The following is a 25033-nucleotide window of genomic DNA, read 5'->3' as shown; positions in this document are numbered from 1 at the left end:
TTTTATGCTAATTAAAAAAATTACTTTTTTTATTACAAATCGGACCTTACTTAAAAAGTAATTTCATATGAACAATAATTTATGTATTGTTTTTTCAGAGTTACTGGTACATGTTTGATGTATTTAGAGCAAAAACAATTTTTATGATGCAGAATTTTTTAATTGTAAAATGCTTAATTATATTCTTTTGCTATTTGGTAATGATCAGTGGTTTTTACATGGAGTGATTTTTACATAGTTGGTGTGATGCATTTCTTTCTGCAAATGATCAATTATTAAGTATTTTATACCTAAAATATGCATTTTTATTGTAATCTCTGCACTGTAATAGAAATTAAATTTACTAAAGAGAGACATCCTCGACTAATAGATGTATATTATTTATTTTTAGTACATTTACAAAGACTGCTTATGCTTGGGTGCAAATGTGACAGCAACCAATGGATTTTGCCCATTACAATGTGACAGTTTACTTCCATATGTTTTTGTCTTTGCTTTGTTTGTCTTGATCCACTCAACTTCAGAAGTTGGATCTATGCTCCTTACTTTAAGGTATTTTATTAGAAAGTACTAACATATTTGAATTGCCAATAAAATATCACTACATTGTATATGAAAATTATTGATATCAGCTTTTCTTTACAAACATTTTTGCAATGTTATTGTTTAATTATTTTTAATGCATTAATATTCAGATAATTTGGAAATTATTTCTGTTTTCTTTTAACCTGCTTTAACATTCTCTCCTTGATGGTCATAATGAAAGGTTCTCATTTTTGTCTAAAGTTTTATATATTTTTAAAGTTTTAAAGAAAGCATAGGCTGATCTAATACAGAAATAAGATGAAATAGCTTGTAGATGATAAAAATGTATGCAAAAAAAAAAAAAAAAAAAAAAAAAAAGTTACGTGCACATAACTTTGATTTTGCTTTAAAATATTTAAAATGATGGACTTAAGTGTCTGTTGTATTAAAGTAGACAGAAATTTTTAATAAAGGACATGGATTCCACTAATAATATATAAACTGCCCCATTACAGCATAAATCATTAATTTAAGAGTGATAGCTTAAATGACCTTAGTCATTATTACACTTAGAAAAAATAATAAAGTAGTTTTTTTATTAAAAAGTATTTAAATTTCAGATTTTGTTGATGTCTATGATTAAAGTCAGATCCTGATGTATATCAGGATTTCTAAAAAAAATATTGCATCATTATCATATTTTGTGCTATCTTAGTCTGATTACTATTATAGTAACGAATTGTATTTTTGTTTCAATACTTATAATATTAAACTGCATTTTAAAATATTTTAGATGTGTTGAACCAAAGGATAAAGCTATGGCATTAGGACTGATAGCATTTGCCATTGGGCTGTTTGGTAAGTCTAAATCTCATTTTCCAATTCCATTTAATTTGAAAAGGTATCTATTATGTAATTTTCTGAAATGCTATTTAAAATTTAAAGGCTTTAGTTAAATAGTATGAAGAAAAATCTTCATTTTTAAATGTGTCTGTCTGGAAGCAAAACTTATAATGTAGAAATTATATAAGTTTATTAATTAATGTCCTCAATACAAAATTTTGATTTCTGGTTTATTGTTGATTGTATTTTATTGTTAGATAGTGTTTTCATTTTTTCACACTATAGGTGTTTGTTTTCAGACAATTCTGCATTTTTACCTTTATGCCAAGTATGTTTTTTGATTCTGGCCTTGTTAAGACTGGGTTAATTATGTACAATTTAAATTGTTTTATCCTGATTAAATTTTTGAAGTTTATATTGGTAGCTTAGAAACAGGGTAATTTTTTATTTTAAATTTCTCAAGACACCAAAGTTCCAATAATGTCCCAGGAAATGTAAAATTCAATTGCTTTTAATCGTGTACAAATTTTTGTTTATTCACATATTTTGAACTTTTTGAAGTGAACACTTTATCAAATTTCGGTTTTGCTCAGGTTTAGTTATCTTGTGTTTTTTGAAACTACTCTCAGTTTTTTATTTTAACGTACCACAAAATTATTTAATTAAATTTTTTTTTACTTTTATCAGTTTGATGTGGTAATGATTTCCATTGTTTTTTTATACTGATTTCTTCCGGTTCTATGTTAACATATCTAAATATGATATTTAAATTTGCTTTAAATTTTACTGTAATTTAAAAATATATATGACTTATAACTTTTTGAAGTGAACACTTTATCAAATTTCGGTTTTGCTCAGGTTTAGTTATCTTGTGTTTTTTGAAACTACTCTCAGTTTTTTATTTAAATGTACCACAAAATTATTTAATTAAATTTTTTTTTACTTTTATCAGTTTGATGTGGTAATGATTTCCATTGTTTTTTTATACTGATTTCTTCCGGTTCTATGTTAACATATCTAAATATGATATTTAAATTTGCTTTAAATTTTACTGTAATTTAAAAATATATATGTAATATATAACATTTCGTTTTTCCGTCGTTATTCATATGGTTCATCCACTTTGAATTTAATTATCTCTGATGTATATAGGGCTAATATATTTTATTTTTAAAAGCACTCTTAATTATAATTAAATTTCAAAGTGACGTTTGACTATAAAGCAAACTAAAATGAAATCTTGGATTTCATAATGTGAATGATAAAAAAAAAAAAAAAATTAAGCCCTTACCCCCTGAATCATGTGGGTTTAAAATGATTCAAAACTATTACATTAATTTACTTTCAACTTTTCAGCATTTTGCTATTCTGCATTTTGTTCTTTTAGCCTCAGGCTCACTTTCATGAAGTTTTATTAATTTGTTTTGTTTACAATATCCATAGTCTTGAATATTTAAGAATGCAACTAAATTAATTTTTTATCCTTGTGAGTAGTAATTCATGTTCTTAATTTGCATTGTTTACCCAATTTCTTCTATTTTAGACTTGATTGTAGTTTAGAAAATCTTAATTTTAATTCCATTTCATCATTATCTGGCATTTTCAACTACATTTTCAGAGTTTACTGATACTCTACATTTTGAAAGAAAGTGCTTTATTTTATGCTTTAGTTTTTTTTTTTTTTTTTTTTTTTTTGGTTGTTCAGATCAACATAGGAGGTTGTACTGTGCGATTGTGTTGAATTAATCACTTTTATTTTGTTTTTTCAGAATAAAATTGCATTGTATCAGAAAATGTTGATCTGTCCTACCAACTAATTAGAATAGGAAATTGAATTATTTTTGTCCATCCCACTGACAAAAGCAAAAAATGGTTCAATCTAACTGTTCTAAAATTTTGACCTTGGCTACTTCACTTTTGATAGTTCTAATTTTGTTTTTCTGGTTCTCAACTTTTCTTTTGTATTCTCCAGGAAGATTATAATTTTTGTATTTAATATAATTTAATTACTGTGTAGATTTTTGCTCTAAATTCCTAATTATTCCTTTTATTTAGATAGCTTTTATATTTAAAAATTTTTCTTAATTCCTTTTCCTCTCTATACAGAGAGAGGAAAAGGAGAGATGTCACATCACAGCAGGTTATATCTTGGGGATTAATTAAATTATAAAAATTTACATTGTTGCACTTTATTTTAATTTCATTAAATCATGTTAATTGACATTTTATTTTGAAATGTGTCCAGTAATCACAATCATCTACATCTAATTCAAAAATGTGGCTGCACTGAAAATTCTTTGTCACCTCCTTAAAAAAAGACCAAGGAATTTTCAGTAATTTTTTATATATTTTTAATTAGTTTTATTAAGTTTATAGTATGGCTTTTGTTTTAATTTTGATATGTGTATTTCCTACTAGAAAGTTCCCCTTTCATGATCTAATTTTGATTTAATGATTATTACTTGATTACATATATATATTATGCTATTATATGACACAGCCTTATAAATTTTATAGGCAATGTACCTTGTCCAATCATTTATGGTGCTGTAGTGGACTCAGCTTGTTTATTCTGGGAGGACAATTGTGGAGAACCAGGCGCCTGCCGTCTCTATGACCCGTCCAAATTCCGTGCTGTTTTCCATGGTGTCACTGCAGTAATTATGCTGATGGCATTTTTTGTGGACATAATTGTCTGGTACAAAGCAAAGTCCATTCAGTTTCAGGATGAAGACATTATAGAAGATGCAGAGGAAGCAGTTCCTTTTAATGAAACACAGTTTAACACACAGCTGGAAAGCAGTGTATGATTTAATAGCACACAACTGTATGATCAAAGATTTTAAGATGCACACAGGGATGAGCCTTTTTTTATGAAAATGAAATGAGCAGCTTCTAGTGTCATGTGAACAAGTGTGACTTTTTTACTTGTTTTGAGAGTTAATTTATCATTATGGGCTGAAATATCAGCAAAAACTGTTGTTTATGTCATTAGATTCGGTGAGAAAACAAGTTTTCACATACTATAAGATGTTGCTTCTCTGCTGAATATTATGAAAAATCTACAGCTTTGTTTATGCACAATGAATAATTGCTTATTCCTGGCCTGTACAGAGTGAATGCCCAACGTGTTTTCCTTGATGTTCAGAGATAGTTGCACTCTGAGCAACATGACTGTTTCATGTTAAATGCATCTTCAAAGATTTTTTTTTTATTTATTTTTTTTTAAATTTGGTGGTTAATATGAAAACAAAAACAACTGTGTTCACTGCATTTGCGAAACCACTATTCTCCATCTTAACTTTGTTGTTCATGTGCTTTTCTGTAATTTATTTTTTTAAATATAAGATTAAATCTTTTGAAATGAAAAATATTTGCTATGAAAGGTAAATAAAAATTCTATTTTTAAAAAATAGTTTTACATATTTGAGATTTTTTGTTTAATTTTTATTTTTAAATAGCTAAAGTTAATATTTTCTCATTACACATATTGTAAGGCTAACAAATCATTTAAAAGGTTTTATTGGTTGATTACATTCACTTTTTTGCAAGATTGAAAAAGTGTTCTTGTAAAAATTCCACTGCAGTGAAAGAATTAGGATTATGTTAATGAATTGATTGAAGTGTGCTTAATAAATGTAGTCATGGAGATATAAAATGATGGATATAGTGAAGCCAAAACTAAAAAGTATTGATGTTTTAGAATTATAAACAAATATACATTTAAGATCATTAATATTTTTTCATATCATCGGCCTGCAAAATGCTAACATATCTAAGCCAACTCCAAGTTTTTTTCTAAGGTTAATGTGTCAGAAAAGGACTACCACATATGTTTTAGTAACATAATCATGAACAAGAACTTCTCTGCTGTTTTTCTAAGCATTTGCAAAATGTTTGTATATAGTAGTACATAATTATATAAATATAAATATTCATACTGATATATACATATATATATATTAACAATTATGGTCATGTGATGTAACATTCATCATATAAACACATTGGTTGTAATTATCATGAACCAGGATGTTTGATTCACGTTTTTCTGTAATTTATAATATTGGATTTTAGATTATGTTCAGAACTATTAATATTAAATTTATATTGAAATGCAAATTTTTATTACCACTATGTGATTGAAGTTATGAAATATGTATGATATTTAAGTAAAGTGAGTTGTGAGATTTATGAAAATAAGTTATTTCTTCATCCAAATTTGTTCTTGTTCTATTTGAGAGTTTAATAATTTAACATAAATTAAAAATGTTATGTATTTAACATGCTAAATCAAATTTTGTGCCTTTCTCTACAAGACTGAAACATTTTATTTAACACTGTATAAAAGTAAAAGTTATAAATATGTTAAGTTCTAAAAATTGTATAAACTTTACCCAAGTAAAATAAATATTTAGTGTTAACATTTTTAAAAGTGTGTTTGACATGTACTTTTAACAAACTTAGATGACTTACGAAAATTGTTTTACTAGAAATGATAGGTATAGTGAATAATCGTAATTATAGTGAATAATGTTTTTCATGTTAAATTATCCTTGTGGAATATTTTCATAAACTTATTTTATATGTCCTCAAGTTTTCGTTGTAGTAGCGTTTTTCCCCGATTTCTTGATTAGACAGTTTAGATTTTGTATAATTTCCAACACTGCTCCATTTTAAGTAAAGAATGTTAAAAATGATATGTAAATTCAATCTCTTTGTATTTTTAGAAATTACTGTTTAAAAGTATGAAAGTGAAGAAATGTGTAGAAAAATTTAAAGGCTTTGATAAATTAAGCATGTTTCGTACAACTTTTCATTACATGTGAACCATATAATAGTTAAGATATAAAAGAGATATGATTTGTTACAGTTGATTAGATTTTACTGGAACTAACATTTTGAACATCCTGGATTCTCTGATAAGTGTGATTTTGTAAAGTCATTATTTTAAAATATAAGAGCCTTTTTTTGGCAATTGATGGTTCCTACTTAGGCTCAATTAGTTAAACAGGTATGATTTTTTTTTATATTAAATACTCAGGGGAGAGGCTTTACTGATAACTAATTGGGTCATAACTATATTCTCCAATTAATATTTTGATGATTGATAAAAAATGCAGTTTGTTTCATATTACATATCATCACAGAAATATCTTTAACAAATTTTAAACAACTTGCACACTTTTCAAATTTTGAGATAATTATATTTCTTCTATCATACTCTCATTTAATATATAATTTGAATATGCCAAAATAATATAATATTAGAAGGCCAAATATAATTTAAATATGCTGTCAATGACAATTGTAAATAATATTTGTGTTTCAGATATAAGATTTAATGGGTTTGCTTGTGCTTTTTTTAACCGTTAATTATGTGTTTCATAATTCTTAAGTTGTAATTTGGTAATTATTAACTAAGCATCTGATCACAAAATCATTACATTTCAAACCTTAGGCCATATTATAGATGTATGTAGCTAATGACATTAGACTTGCCATCCCCCTAAATTCTTGCATTGCCTAATATCTGAAGTGGTATTGATAACAAAATAATTCAGATTTGTTGTTTAAGCATCTAACTTTAACAAATATTATTCTGTCTACTAATTTAATGATTTAGAATGGATATAGCAAAATGAACTAAATGTATAACTGACATACAAAATGACCTCTTGCAACACCAGTAAAGTTTTATCTATCCATTTTGTTTCTGCTGAATTTTTGACATCAAAACAAAAAGTGTGCTTAATCTAATTAATTAAATTGTGATGCTTTTATATTGATCATATTTGTCCGAATGCCAACTGGTTTATTCAAAGAATTGTTTTTGTGCTTTCTGATTATTTATAATCCAATTTTAATATTTGTATGAATAGCCATATTTTCAAACATACATGCAGTAATCAGTCAGTCATTGCCTGTGCATCCCACATAGATGGATATTATTTTTGCCAATTCGTAAAATCATCATAATCAGTACATATTTTGTGTGGATGCAGATAGTGAGAAAGTAATGTATTTTCTTTAGAATGAATATATATAATTTGAGTTTGAGAAATAGATTGAGAATTCATATTAATGGTTCATAATGCATTTAAATGAGTTACCTTTGGCTTTATTTAAATGGAAAACATACATATTCGTATAACTATTGTATTTCACAAATTATATTTTTACATTTGACTCATTCACTCCATGGTTTAGTAATAGACATAAAAAGGCTTTGAAAACCTGTAGACTCAAAAATGAAATTTTTGTAGGAAAGTTTAAAAAAAGAGAGACAGAGGTTTTAATAAAAAATAAACTTACCTTATAACTAGTGGTGTCCACCAAAGTTAGAGAAGTGCTGCTAAATATTTATTTATCTATAAAATAGGAGTTCACTTGAAACCATCATATATATGATGAACTAACAAAATTATCAGAAAAATTAATTAGAATTTTTATTTTTCTAAATCTGTATGCATAAATTAAAACAAAATACAATACAGCAATTGGGATATTATTCATTCATTCATTTATATAGTGAGGTAAATTAAATAATACAAATCATTTTTTAACAAAACTTAGTTTTTAATAAATCAGTCTGTACTTTTATTCCAAATTATGATACAGTTATATATTTTAGCTCAAACTTCTTTTTAAATATAACTTACTTATGCGATTTCTATAATTTCTGAAAGATATTTTTCTCTTCATATTCGTTTCTATTATTATATAAGAATAAACATTATAGAAAATTATATAAAAGCACTTAAATGTTGTTTTTAGGGGGATGTTAATATGATATTTATGTGTACTGGCTTATAGGGACTTTTGTACAAATTTCATGAATAGGCATATTATCACTGTAAAAAAATTCATAAGTGTACATCATGTTAAAGTGTTTGAGAGGTCATATATTGGTGTAGTTAAATGTGACCAAATTTTGTTTGATGGTAAAGGATTACTAAAAAACTTAAGTATTTTATATAGTTTCTGTACTGGGGATTTTGCACACAATTTTAAAAATCACTTTCTTTTTTATGAATCCCTTCTATAAAGTAAAAATGTAAATCGTGATAGAATGTTTTACCTGTTAAATCATTTGTGTTTGTTGAATGTGAAGTTTATAGTTGTTTAAGAATGAATGATCAATTCTACATTCTCTGTGTTTATTTCATGAACTTAATATCTGTTTATTTTGTTTATACTCAATAAGAGTATTTGTGCCATGTTTTGTTGTATTATTTCATCACTTCATAATAAGAAACCACTTGTGAAATAACCAATAAAACTATTTTATTGTAAATATAGTACTTATTGGGAAACAAAAGAAGACTCAAGAGGATTATTTGAACAGAAACATTCTGCATGTAGCATATAAAACTTTATTTAAAGATATAATGTAAATAAATAGAAAAGATGCCTAAAATATCATAAGGAATATAAAAATAAATTCAGAATCTTGATATAATTTAAATATTGATCAAAGTACTTGTTGAGACAGTGAAATTAATACGCTATGATTGACATCAAAATCTTTAATTTATTTAAATGCTGATCAAAATATTCACTGGAAAACAATAAAAAAGCACTATATTTGCTCATACAAACTTATATAGATAAATATAGATGATAAAATCTACAACTAGGCATTCTTTTTTAAAAATAAAACTGAATTAATAAAATTGAATAAAGAAATTTGACTTTTTACTTATACTATATTCTATTCTTGTGAAAGTTGTTTCAAATGTTTTCTGCTTTCCAGACAGTCTATCTGATAAAAAGATACTGATACAAAGAAATAAAGATTGGACTGAAAGTAGTAGCATATAGAATAAGTTATTTTGTTAAATTCCAGATATTTTTTGTGCAACGACTGATGAGAATTTATATACTGCCTGAGACATGTTTCTTTGATGCTGCACTTTACTATTCTAAAGTGAAAGTAATAGAAGAAATTTTACATTATTAACTTAAGCTTCATCACATTTTACCACCACGTTTTACGTTTTCCTTATTGATGTGGAGTATTTAAAATAATGTCATGAACTAGCAGTACACACATAACATTTATTATTCTACTGAATAATTTATCTTTTGTTGTCAAATCCTAACATTGTCAATTTCTAAACATTTGCAAAAAATATAAAAACATTTACTTTATGTTACTAAGCAGTAGAACACAAGCATGTCATAATTTTGAAATATGGTAAAAGAAAATTGTACTTTTTAGAAACTTAACAAGTGGTTTCTCTTGATGTGAAAAACATCACATGTGCTCATTAAATTCACCTTACAAACATAGTTTTTTTTCATATAGTGGAGCAATTCGTAGAATGTTATTTCGCTCTATGGTATATCAAATGTTAACTATTTCAATACTTACTTATTCTGTTCGATATGCTTCCAGCAGTCATGCATTTAAAATGACATAAAAAGCCACAAAGGGCTAAATGCAAAGAAGACGGTGAATTTTTGTTAAAGAATAATTCAAATTCAAAGAATTTTTAAGCATTGTTCTATATGATGAAATGTGTATTTTATGTTTGAATGTCTAGTGTACAGATTCTGAAAGTATTTTGCATGTATTTCTATGTTCTGATCATGCATTTTTTATGCTCATTGTATGTTAAATAACCAACAGTTCGGATTTAATACTGACTCAAATGCTTAAAACAGCTAAACTGATCAATAAATTATTACAGGAATATCTCAGTAATAAAACTACAAAATTGAGAGACTATAAAAAATAAGTATATATATTCAGGGCTTTCTTCCAAAATTATGGTGAAACCCTTAAAGTCTGGCAGGAAGTATGTAAAAACACAAATACATAAAACAATAAATAATGAGAAATTAAATATGATATTTAGATGAATAAAGAAAAATAATATATTACTGCTAAATGTATAAATAATAAATTACAAAAAATAAGCATATCATAAAAATGAAATGAAATCATATCATAAATGTGAAAGTGTAAAAAGTAATGACATAAAACATAATATCAAAGATAAAGTAAGTATTTTGAAGAGCATTTCAATTTGTTTGGAGTTAAGAAGTTTAATTTGTTTAAAATTCTTATTCAAATGTTAATATTATCTGTAAATGAAAAATATCTACCATGGATAATCTTAATGAAGGCATATATTATCAGAAATTAAAACTGTTAAATATAAATGTATTAGTGTTACGGAATACTAAGATTTACATCAGTGGCATCTCTATTACCAAAATACAATTTTAAAAAAAATCCTGAAATTTAGATTATGCAACAACTTATACTCAGATGTTGTACCTTCCACCATGTTTTTAGTATTTATGAGTTTGTAACTGGGCAGATATAACCCCTCATTCTCTGGACTTTATATTATTTGTATCATACATACACTTGAAACACAAGCATGAAATAAAAAAAAATAAAAGTTATTTTTACAATCTTAACAATTTATTAAATTCATATCGCAAAGAATGTTACATGTCTCTCAGTTTAAAAATGAAAGCTTCCTAACAACTTTCTTTTTATTTTTAAAAAAATTGGTTTTGCAATAACTCTCATTTTATATGAACTAGTTGACATGACAATATTATGTTATCAGTTAAAAATTTGCTGTGTGTCATAAAAACAATGTCATTTTATTATTATTCATGTCAACTAGTTCATATAATATAAATGAATATTTTATTAACAGCCTGATTAAATCAACAAATAAAATGAGGAAATTAAAATGGAAATTTTTATTATTACTGTCAAATTTTAAATCCAGATGATAAAAATCAAATTGTTATCAATATGTATGAAGTTTAAAAATATTTACTACAATAAAAAGTACTGAATGTTAATTTAAAAATAAGTAGAAAAAATTATTAGTGCTTGTACAGAATTTTTTATATGTCTGTCCATTTGTTCCAAAGTTAACATTTACTGTTGTTGATGCATGTCAGCCAACGTGTAAGCCATCTATGTGAAATTTTTACTTACTTCTATTATGTTGCTTAGGATAAACTGAGCTAAAGAATTTATTCTCATAATAATTCTAGAGCTCATTGTATTACACAGGGAAAATCATGACTTTTTTTATTACATTGTTTGTCTTATTTTATAAAATAAAATATAAAATATGGCTTTGGTGTTTTTTTAAAAACATTTGCATACATATGTATTATTCTTTGTCTCAGTACAAGTATCATACAATAATAATAGTACATAAAATAAAATTTTTAAGTATATCTGAATAAGAGTTGGGAATACCACAATCTCTATATTATTCCGATATAGAGGTAAAAATTATTTAATTTTGACTATGTATATTTAATAAAAGTGCCTCATGCAGCCTATTATTTCTCTAAATTAAATTAATAACAGAATTTTAGAATTAAATACAATAAATGAATAAAAAGTAACATTTTATTTAAAAAAAACACTCAGAAATAAATATGCTTGCTGGGTAGTAATAAATGATGTAATTTTTTCAATACAAATTAAATTTTTTTTATAAATTAGCCAATTTCTCACTATCTCAATACTATATTACAGTGCTTACATGACTTGAAAAGTACTGATTGCATCCCACTTTTACATAATTTATAATGACTTTAAAACTAATCTATTTTTGAAAGATCAGATCAGACCACATAAGACCAAAATAGACATGAAAATTAAGTTTTCTGAAATAATATTTTAGCAATTTTTGGATTAAATTAGTAAATAATAAATACAGTTTCCACATTTACAGTACTACCCTCTATTTAAATACTACTTCTCATACACAGAGATGATGATTATAAAAAGACTTCATTTCCATAAATGCTACTCATCTTTGCATTCCTCATTTTGAGGATATGCATTCCTCAAAATAATAGCAGAAAATTTTACGAATGTGATTTCAGCATCAAGGGTGTGAACAATCTAACTTTTTACATGGTATACATAGATCAAAAAGTTCATTAGCAAAATATTAATTATATCTCAATAAAAAAACATGCAAAAAAAAATTCTTCCTTTAAGTGCAAAATTCATGGAGATGTAGCGATCTCAAGAACATCTCAACGTTCGCAAAAGTTGAAAGAGTTGGAATTCTTGAAACTAGCACAATGAACTTCTTTTGGGCTAGCGGTAAAGAATTCTTCTTGTAATAAACCGACCCAGGTTCGGTTCTCAGCCATGCAATGCAGTGTTTCTTTCTGGCATTAATAGATTACAGTGCTTACATGACTTGAAAAGTACTGATTGCATCCCACTTTTACATAATTTATAATGACTTTAAAACTAATCTATTTTTGAAAGATCAGATCAGACCACATAAGACCAAAATAGACATGAAAATTAAGTTTTCTGAAATAATATTTTAGCAATTTTTGGAGTAAATTAGTAAATAATAAATACAGTTTCCACATTTACAGTACTACCCTCTATTTAAATACTACTTCTCATACACAGAGATGATGATTATAAAAAGACTTCATTTCCATAAATGCTACTCATCTTGGATATGCATTCCTCAAAATAACAGCAGAAAATTTTACGAATGTGATTTCAGCATCAAGGGTGTGAACAATCTAACTTTTTACATGGTATACATAGATCAAAAAGTTCATTAGCAAAATATTAATTATATCTCAATAAAAAAACATGCAAAAAAATTCTTCCTTTAAGTGCAAAATTCATGGAGATGTAGAGACCTCAAGAACATCTCAACGTTCGCAAAAGTTGAAAGAGTTGGAATTCTTGAAACTAGCACAATGAATTTCTTTTGGGCTAGCGGTAAAGAATTCTTCTCGTAATAAACCGACCCAGGTTTGGTTCTCAGCCATACAATGCAGTATTTCTTTCTGGCATTAACAGATGTTGACACGAGCAATCTGATCTGAACAATTTATGCTGGCAGCTCGCAAAGAGTCGCCATGAAAGCACATGACTTTACAGAGTCCGACGTGGTAGTTTTGAGGATTAAGGTGGTAGGCGACACAAGCAAGATTCGCCGAAAACCACCGAAGCTTCACTGAACACGTGATCACTACAGAGATATTTACTAACATAGATTACATTTCAATGCCTAATGATAATGATAATGCTTAAAATCAGCAATAAAAAGATGCATAGCTTAGCTGCTTGCCCCATGCAGCATAATTTTCCCAGAAAATGTCAGCTAAGGTTTCATATGCAAATTTGTTCCCAACTGAAGGAGTATTAAAAGCATATTAGCAGATGTCTGATGATATCAGATTCCAGTCAGAAAGCTGCAAGATAATCTGATAAGGAATTATGCCAACATGACATTTATCCGTGGATGAGCAAACAGTAATTCAAGGGAGATAAATGCTTTTACGACAACTGAAACTTAACTGATATTTTATCATAACACAGCCATTTTAAAGCATTTCACCACAGAATATAGCTTCCGTCACAATCATAAGAACTAACTGTGGAAATAGCTGTGCTGTGGTAGAAGAATAAGTGTTTAAAGTATTAACTGCTAAGAAGATTTAATTTTAGGATTAAGTTCGCATATCACACACCCAAAATTTTTCTTCTAGACTCTGAGTGTGGCATATTAGCTGATGGGAACAATTATATTTCTACCACTCATAAGCAGATTATCCTGTATAGTCAACATTTGTACAATGGATGCCATGCCAAATGACCTAAAACTGCATATTTCCTGTGGGCATTTTGTTCTATAAATAAATCAAATGACACTGAATCCTGCACTTGCACAGCAATAACAACTGACAATCTTCTTGTCAGGCATCATTGATGCTACTTCATTAGCCTTACATCTGGCCAATGACTTTCTAATTTGAAATAAGAACTAAAAGCAGACAAGGCACAAATTCTAAGTAGCCAGAAAATTTTATTTTGAGGAAGCATGAAAAATGCTTTTTTTTTCAGTGCACAGCATATAAAAATATGGCCACTTTCGTGATTCTTGGGGATTCCAAGACTCTCTCTTTCCTCTTTGATGTCTTGAAATTAAAATTTAGCATTAGGAATTCTTAATCTGACTGCTCATCAGCTGAAACAATATTTTAGAATTTAAAGGGGAATCCTATTTGATGTAAGTTCTGGTTAATTGCCCTACCACTTTTTTATTTCTGTTAGGTCCATAGCACACATGCATTTGTGTCACACAAACAACTGTTTTGGACAATGTTTCTGCCTGGTTTACCCCTAAAAGAAAGAGGCACAATTTTTTTCTTCCTTTCAATAAAAATTGCAAGTTGTTTGTTTTCAACCAATCAGCTATCAGCTTGTTTGTAATGGAGAACCAATTTTCCCTGTGTTAACCCCAAAGCGATCTGTGGTGATTAGCTGTTGTGACAAAGCAGAAAAATTGTTCCAAACAGTTGTTCTTTCAAAATACACAGATGTGTGATAGCAGCATAAAAAGAACAAAGTGAACAAAAATAATTTTAAAAAATTTTTATTAGGCAAAACAAATTTTATTTTTTTTTAAATACACAAAACTATATTTTGTAATAAAATATTTTAAATATTAGTAAAGTGTAAAAAATTATTGAAGCATCTCTCTTCATGTCATAGATTTTCAAAATATCCACTAATTTCAAACTCTTATTGGCTTACATTGGTAAAGAGAGAGATTCCAGAGCAAATGGTTACAAAGTGTACAAAACCTAAGTGTATAAGATGTGTGCATACCTAAGTGTAACCTTAATGTATAAGATGAATGCGAGCCTCTTATACGACAGTAAGCAAAGCACATAACATTAATGCATAATCACAATTATATCTATATTGTCTGATCTAAAGCATCCATACAATAGGCATCGCATATTATTTATGTATAAGCACTCCTGCATATCAGCCGAAAATTTATTTTGATGTATAATTGATGGAATTTTATAATTTAGATAAGTTGAATGTAACAAAATTTGTATTCCAAAGTGCATACATAATCACACAATGCAGATCACAAAGGATAATCAAATTATTATGTCTACCATAAGAATACCTAGCAACAGAATATTTACACAATCTGTTGCTGTAGAAATGAGTCCAAATAAATTTTTTCAAGGGATGTTGGTACCTATATATATGGTTGGTATCTGGTATATACCGTATTTGATGGCATATAAGACGCACCCTTATTTAGAAGGCCACACACAAGGGAAAAAAGTTTCAATAGTCCACGCAGTACCACAATAACTTAAAATGTGGTTTCTTTTAGTTCTCACGTTTTGTAATGAAATGCTAGTATTTTTTCTTCATAATCTGCTGGCATTTTCTGTGCAATAGTTGTTTTTGTGCGCATTGATAAGCCTTGCCTTTTCATGAACCTGTAGCACCAGCCCTCAGACCCTGAAAAGTTCTGATTCCCATGTTTTTCTGTAAATCTTTTGGCCTCATTGATTATCATTTTAGTTGAAACACTTATCCTAGATTTCCGCTTATCTATCACCAAGAAGGTTATGTTTTTGTTTTTTAGCAGTCTTCAGTTGATCTTCTTGCAGTCACCAAGTACGTATCATTTTGTCGGTAGGTGGTGGACCGAAATGCCTTTCTGCTGCTCTGTTTCCATGCACTTTGGCGTAGTTTAACACTCCTAGTTTATACTGAATTGTATAGCTTAACCTTTTGTTTCCTGTAGTCATATTTTCCAGGGTATTTTTTTAAAACAAATAGTTTTAAGCACCGATACCGACACGTTTATACAGAGTAGCACCGATAACTACACGTGTGTCGGCTGAGTCAAAGAAAGTCTACGTAAAGAAGGAAAGGCTCCATGGACGTATAGTAACTGTCGAATCTGTTCGAACTTCGACATCAGCTTCGAGCTATGGCGCTTTTTGGCGCATGCGCAAAATAATTATGGCAGATGTAGAAAAAGTTATGTGTATCTAGACCTTTATCCGGGCTAAAAATAGCATTCAGTATTGAAAGTTAACCCGTGTCCTTTATGTATAAGACACAGGTAACTTTTCTGAGACCAAATTTAGGAAAAAAAGTGCGTCTTATATGCCGTCAAATACGGTATATGTATATGAAACCCCCTTGACACAGTTATTTTTTTACAGGGAAAAAATGATGACTTATAATTCCAAAAATTATTTACTACAGGCATCCATATTATTGCATATACATTTTATACTTTAATTAGGTATTTATCTCAGAAATCCATTAATAAACCTACTTACAACCATGTTTTTGTTTCTCTTGTTCTGGTAGAAATTTCGTGGTGATAGTTTTAATAACAGATTCAAGACACTTTTTTATTCCCTTTAACAGTTATGCAGCAAAATGTTGTATTCCTGCGAACATTTTGCCGCAGTTTCTTCCATAGAGGACAAATTCTACAAGCATGTATTTTGACATTAAGTTCATAATAATAATAATAATAATAATAAAGCTATGTATCTACAAAACTTATTGGAACTTAAAATTACACCAGAAGAATGCATGAATAAATAATGATGTCACTATTGAAATTGAAGAAGTGTTATGTGCATAGTTTCCAGAGTTTGACATATTCTAAAGATTTGGTGGCTTCCCTACTTAAGATGATTGCACTAACATGTGAGTATGAAGATATCTCACAGAAATGCATTTAAATTTGACATCTTGAAAAACTTAATGACCAATGGGAATCATATTTTTTTTGCTTCAAGTAAAATGCTCGTACTATACACAAAATCTGAAGTTATGCATGCAAGTTCATCACTAGATAAAAAGGTTCTCAGATAATCTGAATTCTTTCATTTTTTCACCCAAATTTTGTTTCCTTTTTTAAAAAATTTAAGTCTATTGCAAATTATATTTCGTGGTATTTGTATCAAAATATTCTGCGATCTTTGAAAAATGATATTATTATGGCTTTGTTTTGGTCATGTTACATTTCATGAATGTTGGCTACATATGAACATTTAAACCAGAGCAACAAACAGTGATCATATAGCAACAATGGTGAGTGAATTTAAAGCATCTCTGACTTTGAACAACAACAGTATAAAATGGAATGGAAGACAAAGTCTGCTTGTTGATGGATGATGCAGTATTTGTAATCTGTTCATTCTTTGTTACAAAATCAGTATCAAATTAACAAAAATGTCTCAAGCTGAAGAGGATCCATTAAACACACCTCCATGGTTTTATCACTGGACAAATATAATCGTATACATCTGAAGAAATGAGAAGATGTTTTCAGGGGTTAAGCCAATATGACATGAGAATTAGCACTTTGTTAAAAATACTGTTGTCATCCACGGGTTCTTGTTATCATGGAAAGTTTAAGGTTAATTCTTGGCTCCTTTTAAACACTGAAATTTTCTGCTTTTTTCCAGTAACCATTGATGTTCTCTTAATTGTATCCATATTGCACATTAATAATATAGTAACTTTTTCTTTTAATTTCTTAAAACAAGTTGCTGTTTCACATTTAAACATTAATGTGTGCTCCGGTAATGCTCTGTAAAACAGACCATTATCTGTGCTAAAAATGTTGTGTGGCCTTGCATTCTTTTAGAGACCTGGATAAAACACCTTTTATTCAGTTCTCAGCTGAATGATGAACTCCCTTGCTTCTTACTATCAACTTTCCAACAAACAATGTTATTTTTATCTTTTTCATCTTATAAGCCATTCATCAGTTGGCACAGAATTTTCTCCTAGCATTTTAGTGAAGTTTACAGCTTTTGTAGTCAAAACAGCTCCAGAAATAGAAGCATTTCTCATATCTGGAAATCATTCCAGAGGAACAGTTCAAACGTCTCTTGATTTTTTATCCCTTTTGAGCTTCCTTGAGATATTTGCATTTTTCATTAGTTCTCTGTCAGTTAAAATTTTTTGTTTCAGTAAACTGTACAATGCTGTTTAGGAAAATTCCCATTTTAAATGCTACTTCTTTTTGGCTGCATTCATTTACCAAATGTATTAGAATCCTTCAACATTTTATCATTTTCTTTCAGGCTTTTTGACAAGTTATAATTCACGCACACAGCAAAAAAAAAAAAAAAAAAAAAAAAAAAAACTTACAGTATTTTGTTTAATTCTAAAATTCTCGTTTTTAGCCAGTGGGTAATTTGCACCTTAGTCTGCCAAATCGATCAGTCTTTCATGATTATTATTGTAACAAATGTTGTCTTTTCATTTTTCTTCAGTCTACAATTACTACTCATCTTTTCTAATCAAAGACAGATAATGTATGAAAATGCCAGGAAGCACTTCTAGATGTTTTCTGAGCCCTGTAAACTTAATGTGTGTATTCCCCTATCAGCTGATGCTTGAGAAACGGAACCAGCGTTCACTTAAACACCAACTATTCTTTAATCCTGGGAAACACTGACTCATTTATAATCAAAGAACTTGTTTCCAGAGCCTCTAGAGAAATGCTTTTATTAATTGTAAAATAAAGGTATTCTGTTACTCTCAGCTCTAGTCCAGACAAAGAGACTTACATACAGTAAATCTAGGACCAAGACTTAGAAAAGGGTACCCAACATCCCAGGAGGTCTGGTTCTAACTACACTGGCCGAAATTTCTGCTAAAGCAATTTTTTTTTTTTAAGCAATGAAGGTATGTGTGCGTATGTGATTATGGCAAAGCCTCGAAGGCATCTGCCTAAAGAGAGGGATGCTTTCGTGTAGGACTTGCTAAAAGAAACTAGCTCATATACACATTACACATGGGGAAAACCACTAAGCAATGAAAGATATATGAATGAACTACAAATAGCTTTTATCAGTTACAAAGAGCTTAATTCTGAAGATCTTTTGTGAGTTTAAGTTTTATAAATGGTGGAAATGAGTTTAATAAACACCAGCTTTTCTACTGAACAGTATATATTTGTTTGGTTCCAGGAAATATGCCGCATGTCTTTGTGGTGTAATGTAGCACACAGGGCACATATTCGAGTTCCGGCGAGGGCATTGCTAATTTTTCATGCCTTCTGTTTATAAAAAACCCAATGACTCTACAGTGGCACTCGAACTAAAATGATGGTGGACAATAATTCATCACAACTGGGATTTGACGATTGGATTCCTTAATCCCCAGTTGCCCTTTAAAAGAGGGAGAATATAAGGTATTTTCTCTTCCCTTCCAACATGCCTTCATGATATAATGGTTTGGCACATATTTCAGAGGTCCAGGTTCGAGTCAAAATGAGGGCATTGCTCATATTTCACATCTCCTGCTTCAAAATAACCTAATGACTCTATAATGTAATAAGTGACTGAGTTTATTACCCAGCGAGTTTAATACGTGGTGGGTATTGTATATTGCTATTTTAAATACGAATCATAATAGGTTAGATAGAACCAAAAGCCATTTCTAATAACAATTATACATACAAGCAAATAAAAAATATGATAAAACACATAAAAACTCAGAATTTTATTAACACACATTAAGTTGTGAATAAGAAATACATGTCAGACTATTAATAATGAATCATCACCAGATTATTAAAGTGCATACAAGCATCAGATTATTAGTAGTGAATAAGGCATTACACACACATCAGATCATTATTAGTGAATAAGGCACACATATCACATAAGCATCATTAAAATTTTAAGTTAATTTAATGTTAAGCTGGATTGCTAACCTTGATTTCAGTATTAGACATTACAAAAGATACGTACATTAATTAGTCTGTTCTTAAATGTTTCATGCACAATATATTCAAAATAAAATATATCTAAATTTGAACTAGATACTTAGAATTCTGTATAGTAATAACTACAGATAACTGAAGCAATTTATAAGAAATATATGAAATTAATATTTTAATTTGACTATGTAGAATGCAATCTTTACATTAAAATTGGTACTAAAACTGTCTGAAATTACACTAATAAAAACAACAATATCAGTAGTATAAAAATATGTTAAAACAATTCCAACAGACAATTTTCTAAATATTTTTAATAGAATTTGTATATGTTTATAAGCTTATAAAATATAAAACTTTCATAATACTGTAATCCAGGCATGTCAGACTCATGTCTCTTGATTTAATTTTCTGTGACCCCCCATTCACTCAGTGAAAATAACAAAAATATATAACTACAAATATGAGAATCAAAATTGGAATTCCACCAAATATCGAGATGTAGTATATAAAACGTCAGGTATTAGGAATCTCAAAATGGTGTCATTACAACAATAATTTCTCAGCTGACCTGAGAAAATGCCAGCGCATTTACTCTATCCGTAATGACTGCCGCATTGGAAATTTGTGCATTAACAGAAATTTAGTGTGACTCAACTCTAAAGCAAAAATTTAAGGAAGTGGGCATCCCCACACTTTACAAATATTTGCCTCCAGATTTTCCTTGTCCTGTAGCAGTCGCGTTATTTCATCTTTTGACTGGGCACAATTGTCTGATTGCCCCTCTTTAAAATTCAACTTAAGCACTCTTTGAAACACTTTTTAAAGATATGGATAAGAAGAATATTGATGAATGCACTGCACTATTAGCCTTTAATTCTATTGTTCTTAAGTACTGGGAAGCAAGATCAAGAGTAATAGGCTTAGTGGTTAAATATCTGGCATTTGTATAAATAAATGAAATAAACAAATATATGCCTTCAAAATTCTCACAAAGCTGCAAATTTGCATTATACATGATTTCCATTTTCAGAATTAGGTACCAATATGTACTGCTTATGAAAAGGAGCAAGTTCCCAATGAGGCAATCAATTGCCAATTTCCAATTCAATTGACCTCTCTTCAGAAAATTGCTCAGCATGTCTCCGGGTCACGTGCAATCAGCATGTGTCCAGACATCCAAAAGTTGACCACAGGCAAAGATGTTAGTTGTTGGAAAGAAACAATGGGTGTCCATCTATTATCTGTATTACCTTATGTTCCTTCTGCTCTTTTTTTTTAACTACAATATTAAGTAACAATTTATTTTATTTATTCACTTCATAATTAAATATGAAAATGGATATTGTCCCTTGTGGCCCACACAATTGTACACTGATGATTATTTGGCCTACTTAAGTTACTGAATTTGACATACCTGATGAAAACATAGCTATTCTAATTTAAAATGTGATTAAAGTACTCTGTACAGTTACAAGCACAAGAGGCAGTCTTTTCTTTTTATTACATTACGGGAATGACTAGCATTTCTTTGAAAGTACATTATAGATAAAAACCTGTATATCAAAATTCACATAATGAGATCTAATTGACTGCTAGTTAGAATTAACATCAAAAAGACTTTATTTACAACAATCAATCATACAAAATATATAATTTAAGAAATATAACTAAATAATAATAATATACATTTCAGTCTTCATATATTCAACTTAAAATTTTTACTCACTGTGACATTGCATTGTAAAAATATTAAGTGCTTCATGCAGTACAATAATGCACTATAACAGCAGCAACAGTACTTACAAGGATACTTCGAAAGTGCAATTATATTGCAATATTTGGAAATCAAGAACTACACATTTCTTTAATGTAAATACAACATAGCACTTTTTCTTTATAAAAGCTTTTTCATAGCATACAAAAAATAAATAAATAACATATGAATTAGGAAACTTTTTTAAAAATTAAGATTCAGTTATTGCACTAAAAAAAACCCACCTACCCCATTTTTTGGGGCAAATTTTATGTTGAAGAATACTGATGGATTTAGAAAAGAAATTATATACTGGGGCGTGGAGAAAGATAATGAATACAACTAAATATGAGATCTCTACACATTTACAAATTTCACAAAATAAGCTCATTAACCTCCTAAGTGGCCAAGACCCTTGACTAAAAACTCTTCTTCTCAAGTCTTGAAAAAAAAAAAAATCAAATTCTACTGTTCCTTCTGCCCATCCAGATTAATGCTAAAAGTGGCAGTCATTTCACTCTCTTTAGTTGCTTTCCTTCCCTCACTGAAATGATCGTTGTTAAGCAAGGTCTGTCCTGTCCTTTTGTTCAGCAGGTTCTTATTATGACAAGGAAGATTTAATGGAATGTATACCAGATTTTAGTGTTATCACCCTGTTAGCTGCATAACTAAACCAGATTTCAAACAGCATAAGTATTTTATGAATACGTATTTAAAATTGATATAGCTTTGTGTTTTTCTATTTGGAAGATTATTTACTTTTATTTCTCCATGTTTTAATAAAATATTTCACGAAATCTGCATAAAAATTGCAGTTTTCTTTAAACATAAAATTTATAGAAAATTATATTTCGATTGCACCATAATTTTTGGATCATAACTCATTTGTATTACATAGCAAAAAGAAAAATAGGACGAATAATTAGGCCCACAGAAAAAGATATGGTTATAAAAAATTTTCTACTCATTGCATTATACAAACAAAATGTATGTAATTTATGTCCTAAATAAAATACATTATTTTAGCACACAGTTTAATAAACTACTAATTTTACTTATTTTATCTTTAATTACTTCAATTTATATTTTAATCAATAACCTTTTCTGAATGGTATTAACATGAATGCTTTCAAATGACATTGACTGAATTATTACCAAATCTATTTGAGATGTATCTGAATTTCAAAAATGCTTCTTTACACAGTAACTGAAAGGATGTTGATTACAACGAATTTGAATTTATATAACATAATAGTAAATTAAATTTTTTCCTATAACATTCAATTTTTAAAAGTTCTCCATTTTTTTCTACCAAATCTTAACTTTAATGCTCAGCTTTCTATTCGTCGTTATTATAAATACTTCTTTTAGATAAAAACAAAATATTCTTTGCTACATTAAGACTCTCAATGTAGTTCTCTTATTACTAGGGCTATCTGCTTAAGATGAGAAATTCCTCATGTAGGACTTTTAAGTGAATATGAGCCAGGCTTCCTTAGAAAATCCTTTACGAAAGCATCCATTCCCTTAGACGGATAGCCTTACTGTGCTTTAACATAATTTAATAAAACAGATGAAAAGATAATTATGATAATCAGAAAATGCTTGACAGAATTAAACAACATAAAAAATTTCATTATTTAGCCCTGTGCTTATTATAAATGTTAAGTAATCAAGGTTACTTAAATGAAAATATACTTATTTTTTTTTTTATTTTCAGAGCGTAAATTAGAATACATTCTTACATATTGGGAGAGGACCTATTGTTTCTAGACAAATGAATATAAAAGTATAATTTCAAAATAAAATAAAAACCTATATGAAGAATTTTATACTTATCATTATGCACTAATTTATACAGAACAAAGTCCGTAATCCGGATGCTCATTATCCGGAATGATCTATAATCCAGACCTGAAAGCCACAAACTTATGCATGCTCTTTTAATGTGTGCATCTGATACGCATGCGCATAAAGCGTTTACCCATGCGCACTTCCAATAGTGAAGAAAGTGACAGAGAGGTTATTGAAAATGAAGAAATTTCGATTGACAAGTTAGTCGGTATTCTCAACACAGCAATTACAGAACTTGAACAGTGGAACTTTGTAACTGAACAAGAAATTATGTCTGTTTATAGAATTAAAGAGAAAGTATTAGCACAAAAAACGAAGCAACTTAAACAACTTACGTTGAAAGAAATGTTTAATAAAGTAAACAAATAAATACTAAGCTTTTTTTTTTTTGTAAATTTTGATACCCTTTAGATCATAATTGCTCTTTATTTCATAAATTACGGTTTCATATTTTTAAATGTATAATTTCTGCATGCCATCTTACCAGATTTAAATAATCCGGAAGAACCCCTAATCCGGAATCGTTGGGACTATTAAAAGTCCGGATTACGGACTTTGTACTGTACTAAACAATATGCAATATTTTATGATTATCATTATACAATATTAACACCTAAGCAAACCTATAATAACTAAAAACAGAATAATGCACATATTTCCTATTTTAAACAATAGAGATGATGTTTAAAATTCATGATCAGTGTGACATATTTTGAAACATGGTGCTACACATAATGCTACATTACATTCCTCACACTGGTATCTAGTTTCACACCTTGTTCTCTTTCCATTTTGATTTTTACGTTGAGCACATACAATAAATTGTCTTACAGCGCTTGATTTCTTACCTATCTGAGGTATAAAAGTTGGAAAATATCTACCCTGTCATATGGTAAACATTCATATGTAAATTTTGTCCAAAGTGACGACGAGCAGTTGGACTGCAATTTTCTTCAATTAAACATTCGTTTATTTCAATGCGAATGTCCAAATGATTTAATTTGGCACTGCAGCCATATTTTTTGTACAAAATGAAAGCATTCCACGACTTGATTCACCAAATGCCAGAATATTTTTTTGTAATAATTCTTTTGTTGATGATGATACACAGGGTAATAATAAGCACTGATCTGCCTTATCAATTCCTCCCATGGAATTGTTGTAATCTACTACTGCAAATGCTATATTTCTCCTTTCTTCAGTTTTCCAGATTTTAACCCTTAGCGCTCTGTTGACTCCACTGTGGAGCCATCCGGCATTTGTTCCACAGTTCCGTAGGCTCCGCAGCGGAGCCAAATGCTTTTAGCGTGATTATGCTTAAGATGCTGTGGTATTGTCGGTGTTGGCATTTTTTATCTGTAGTTAAAACGTGCTCAGTCTCTGTACTGTTATGATTAAACCATTTTTTGACCTTTTTATGGTTAGCAACATGGAAAAATAATTATTATGGCGAGAATTTACAGTTGAATGGTAGTGAAGACGTCTTCGATTTTAA

General features: G+C 28.8%; 1 protein-coding gene across 5 annotated transcripts in view; it reads left to right on the top strand.

Moving 5' to 3' along the window:
- Window positions 1-11483, top strand: part of LOC118183158 (solute carrier organic anion transporter family member 74D-like) — a 501251-nt gene extending 489768 nt beyond the window's left edge. For all 5 annotated transcript variants that reach the window (XM_085823324.1, XM_085823325.1, XM_035352601.2 and 2 more), the window contains 3 exons: window positions 392-552; window positions 1319-1383; window positions 3886-11483. In XM_085823324.1, the coding sequence (XP_085679450.1) occupies window positions 392-552; window positions 1319-1383; window positions 3886-4178 (519 nt within the window). In that variant the 3' untranslated portion in view covers window positions 4179-11483. The remainder of the gene's footprint in view (window positions 1-391; window positions 553-1318; window positions 1384-3885) is intronic.
- The last annotated feature ends 13550 nt before the right edge of the window (window positions 11484-25033 follow it).

Source organism: Stegodyphus dumicola, chromosome 9, assembly GCF_044657685.1.
Source record: "Stegodyphus dumicola isolate Sdum_Otavi_A_Nest chromosome 9, ASM4465768v1".
Lineage (NCBI taxonomy): Eukaryota > Metazoa > Arthropoda > Arachnida > Araneae > Eresidae > Stegodyphus > Stegodyphus dumicola.
Note: the sequence above shows the minus strand (reverse complement) of the source record. Positions and strands in the feature narration are given on the sequence as shown.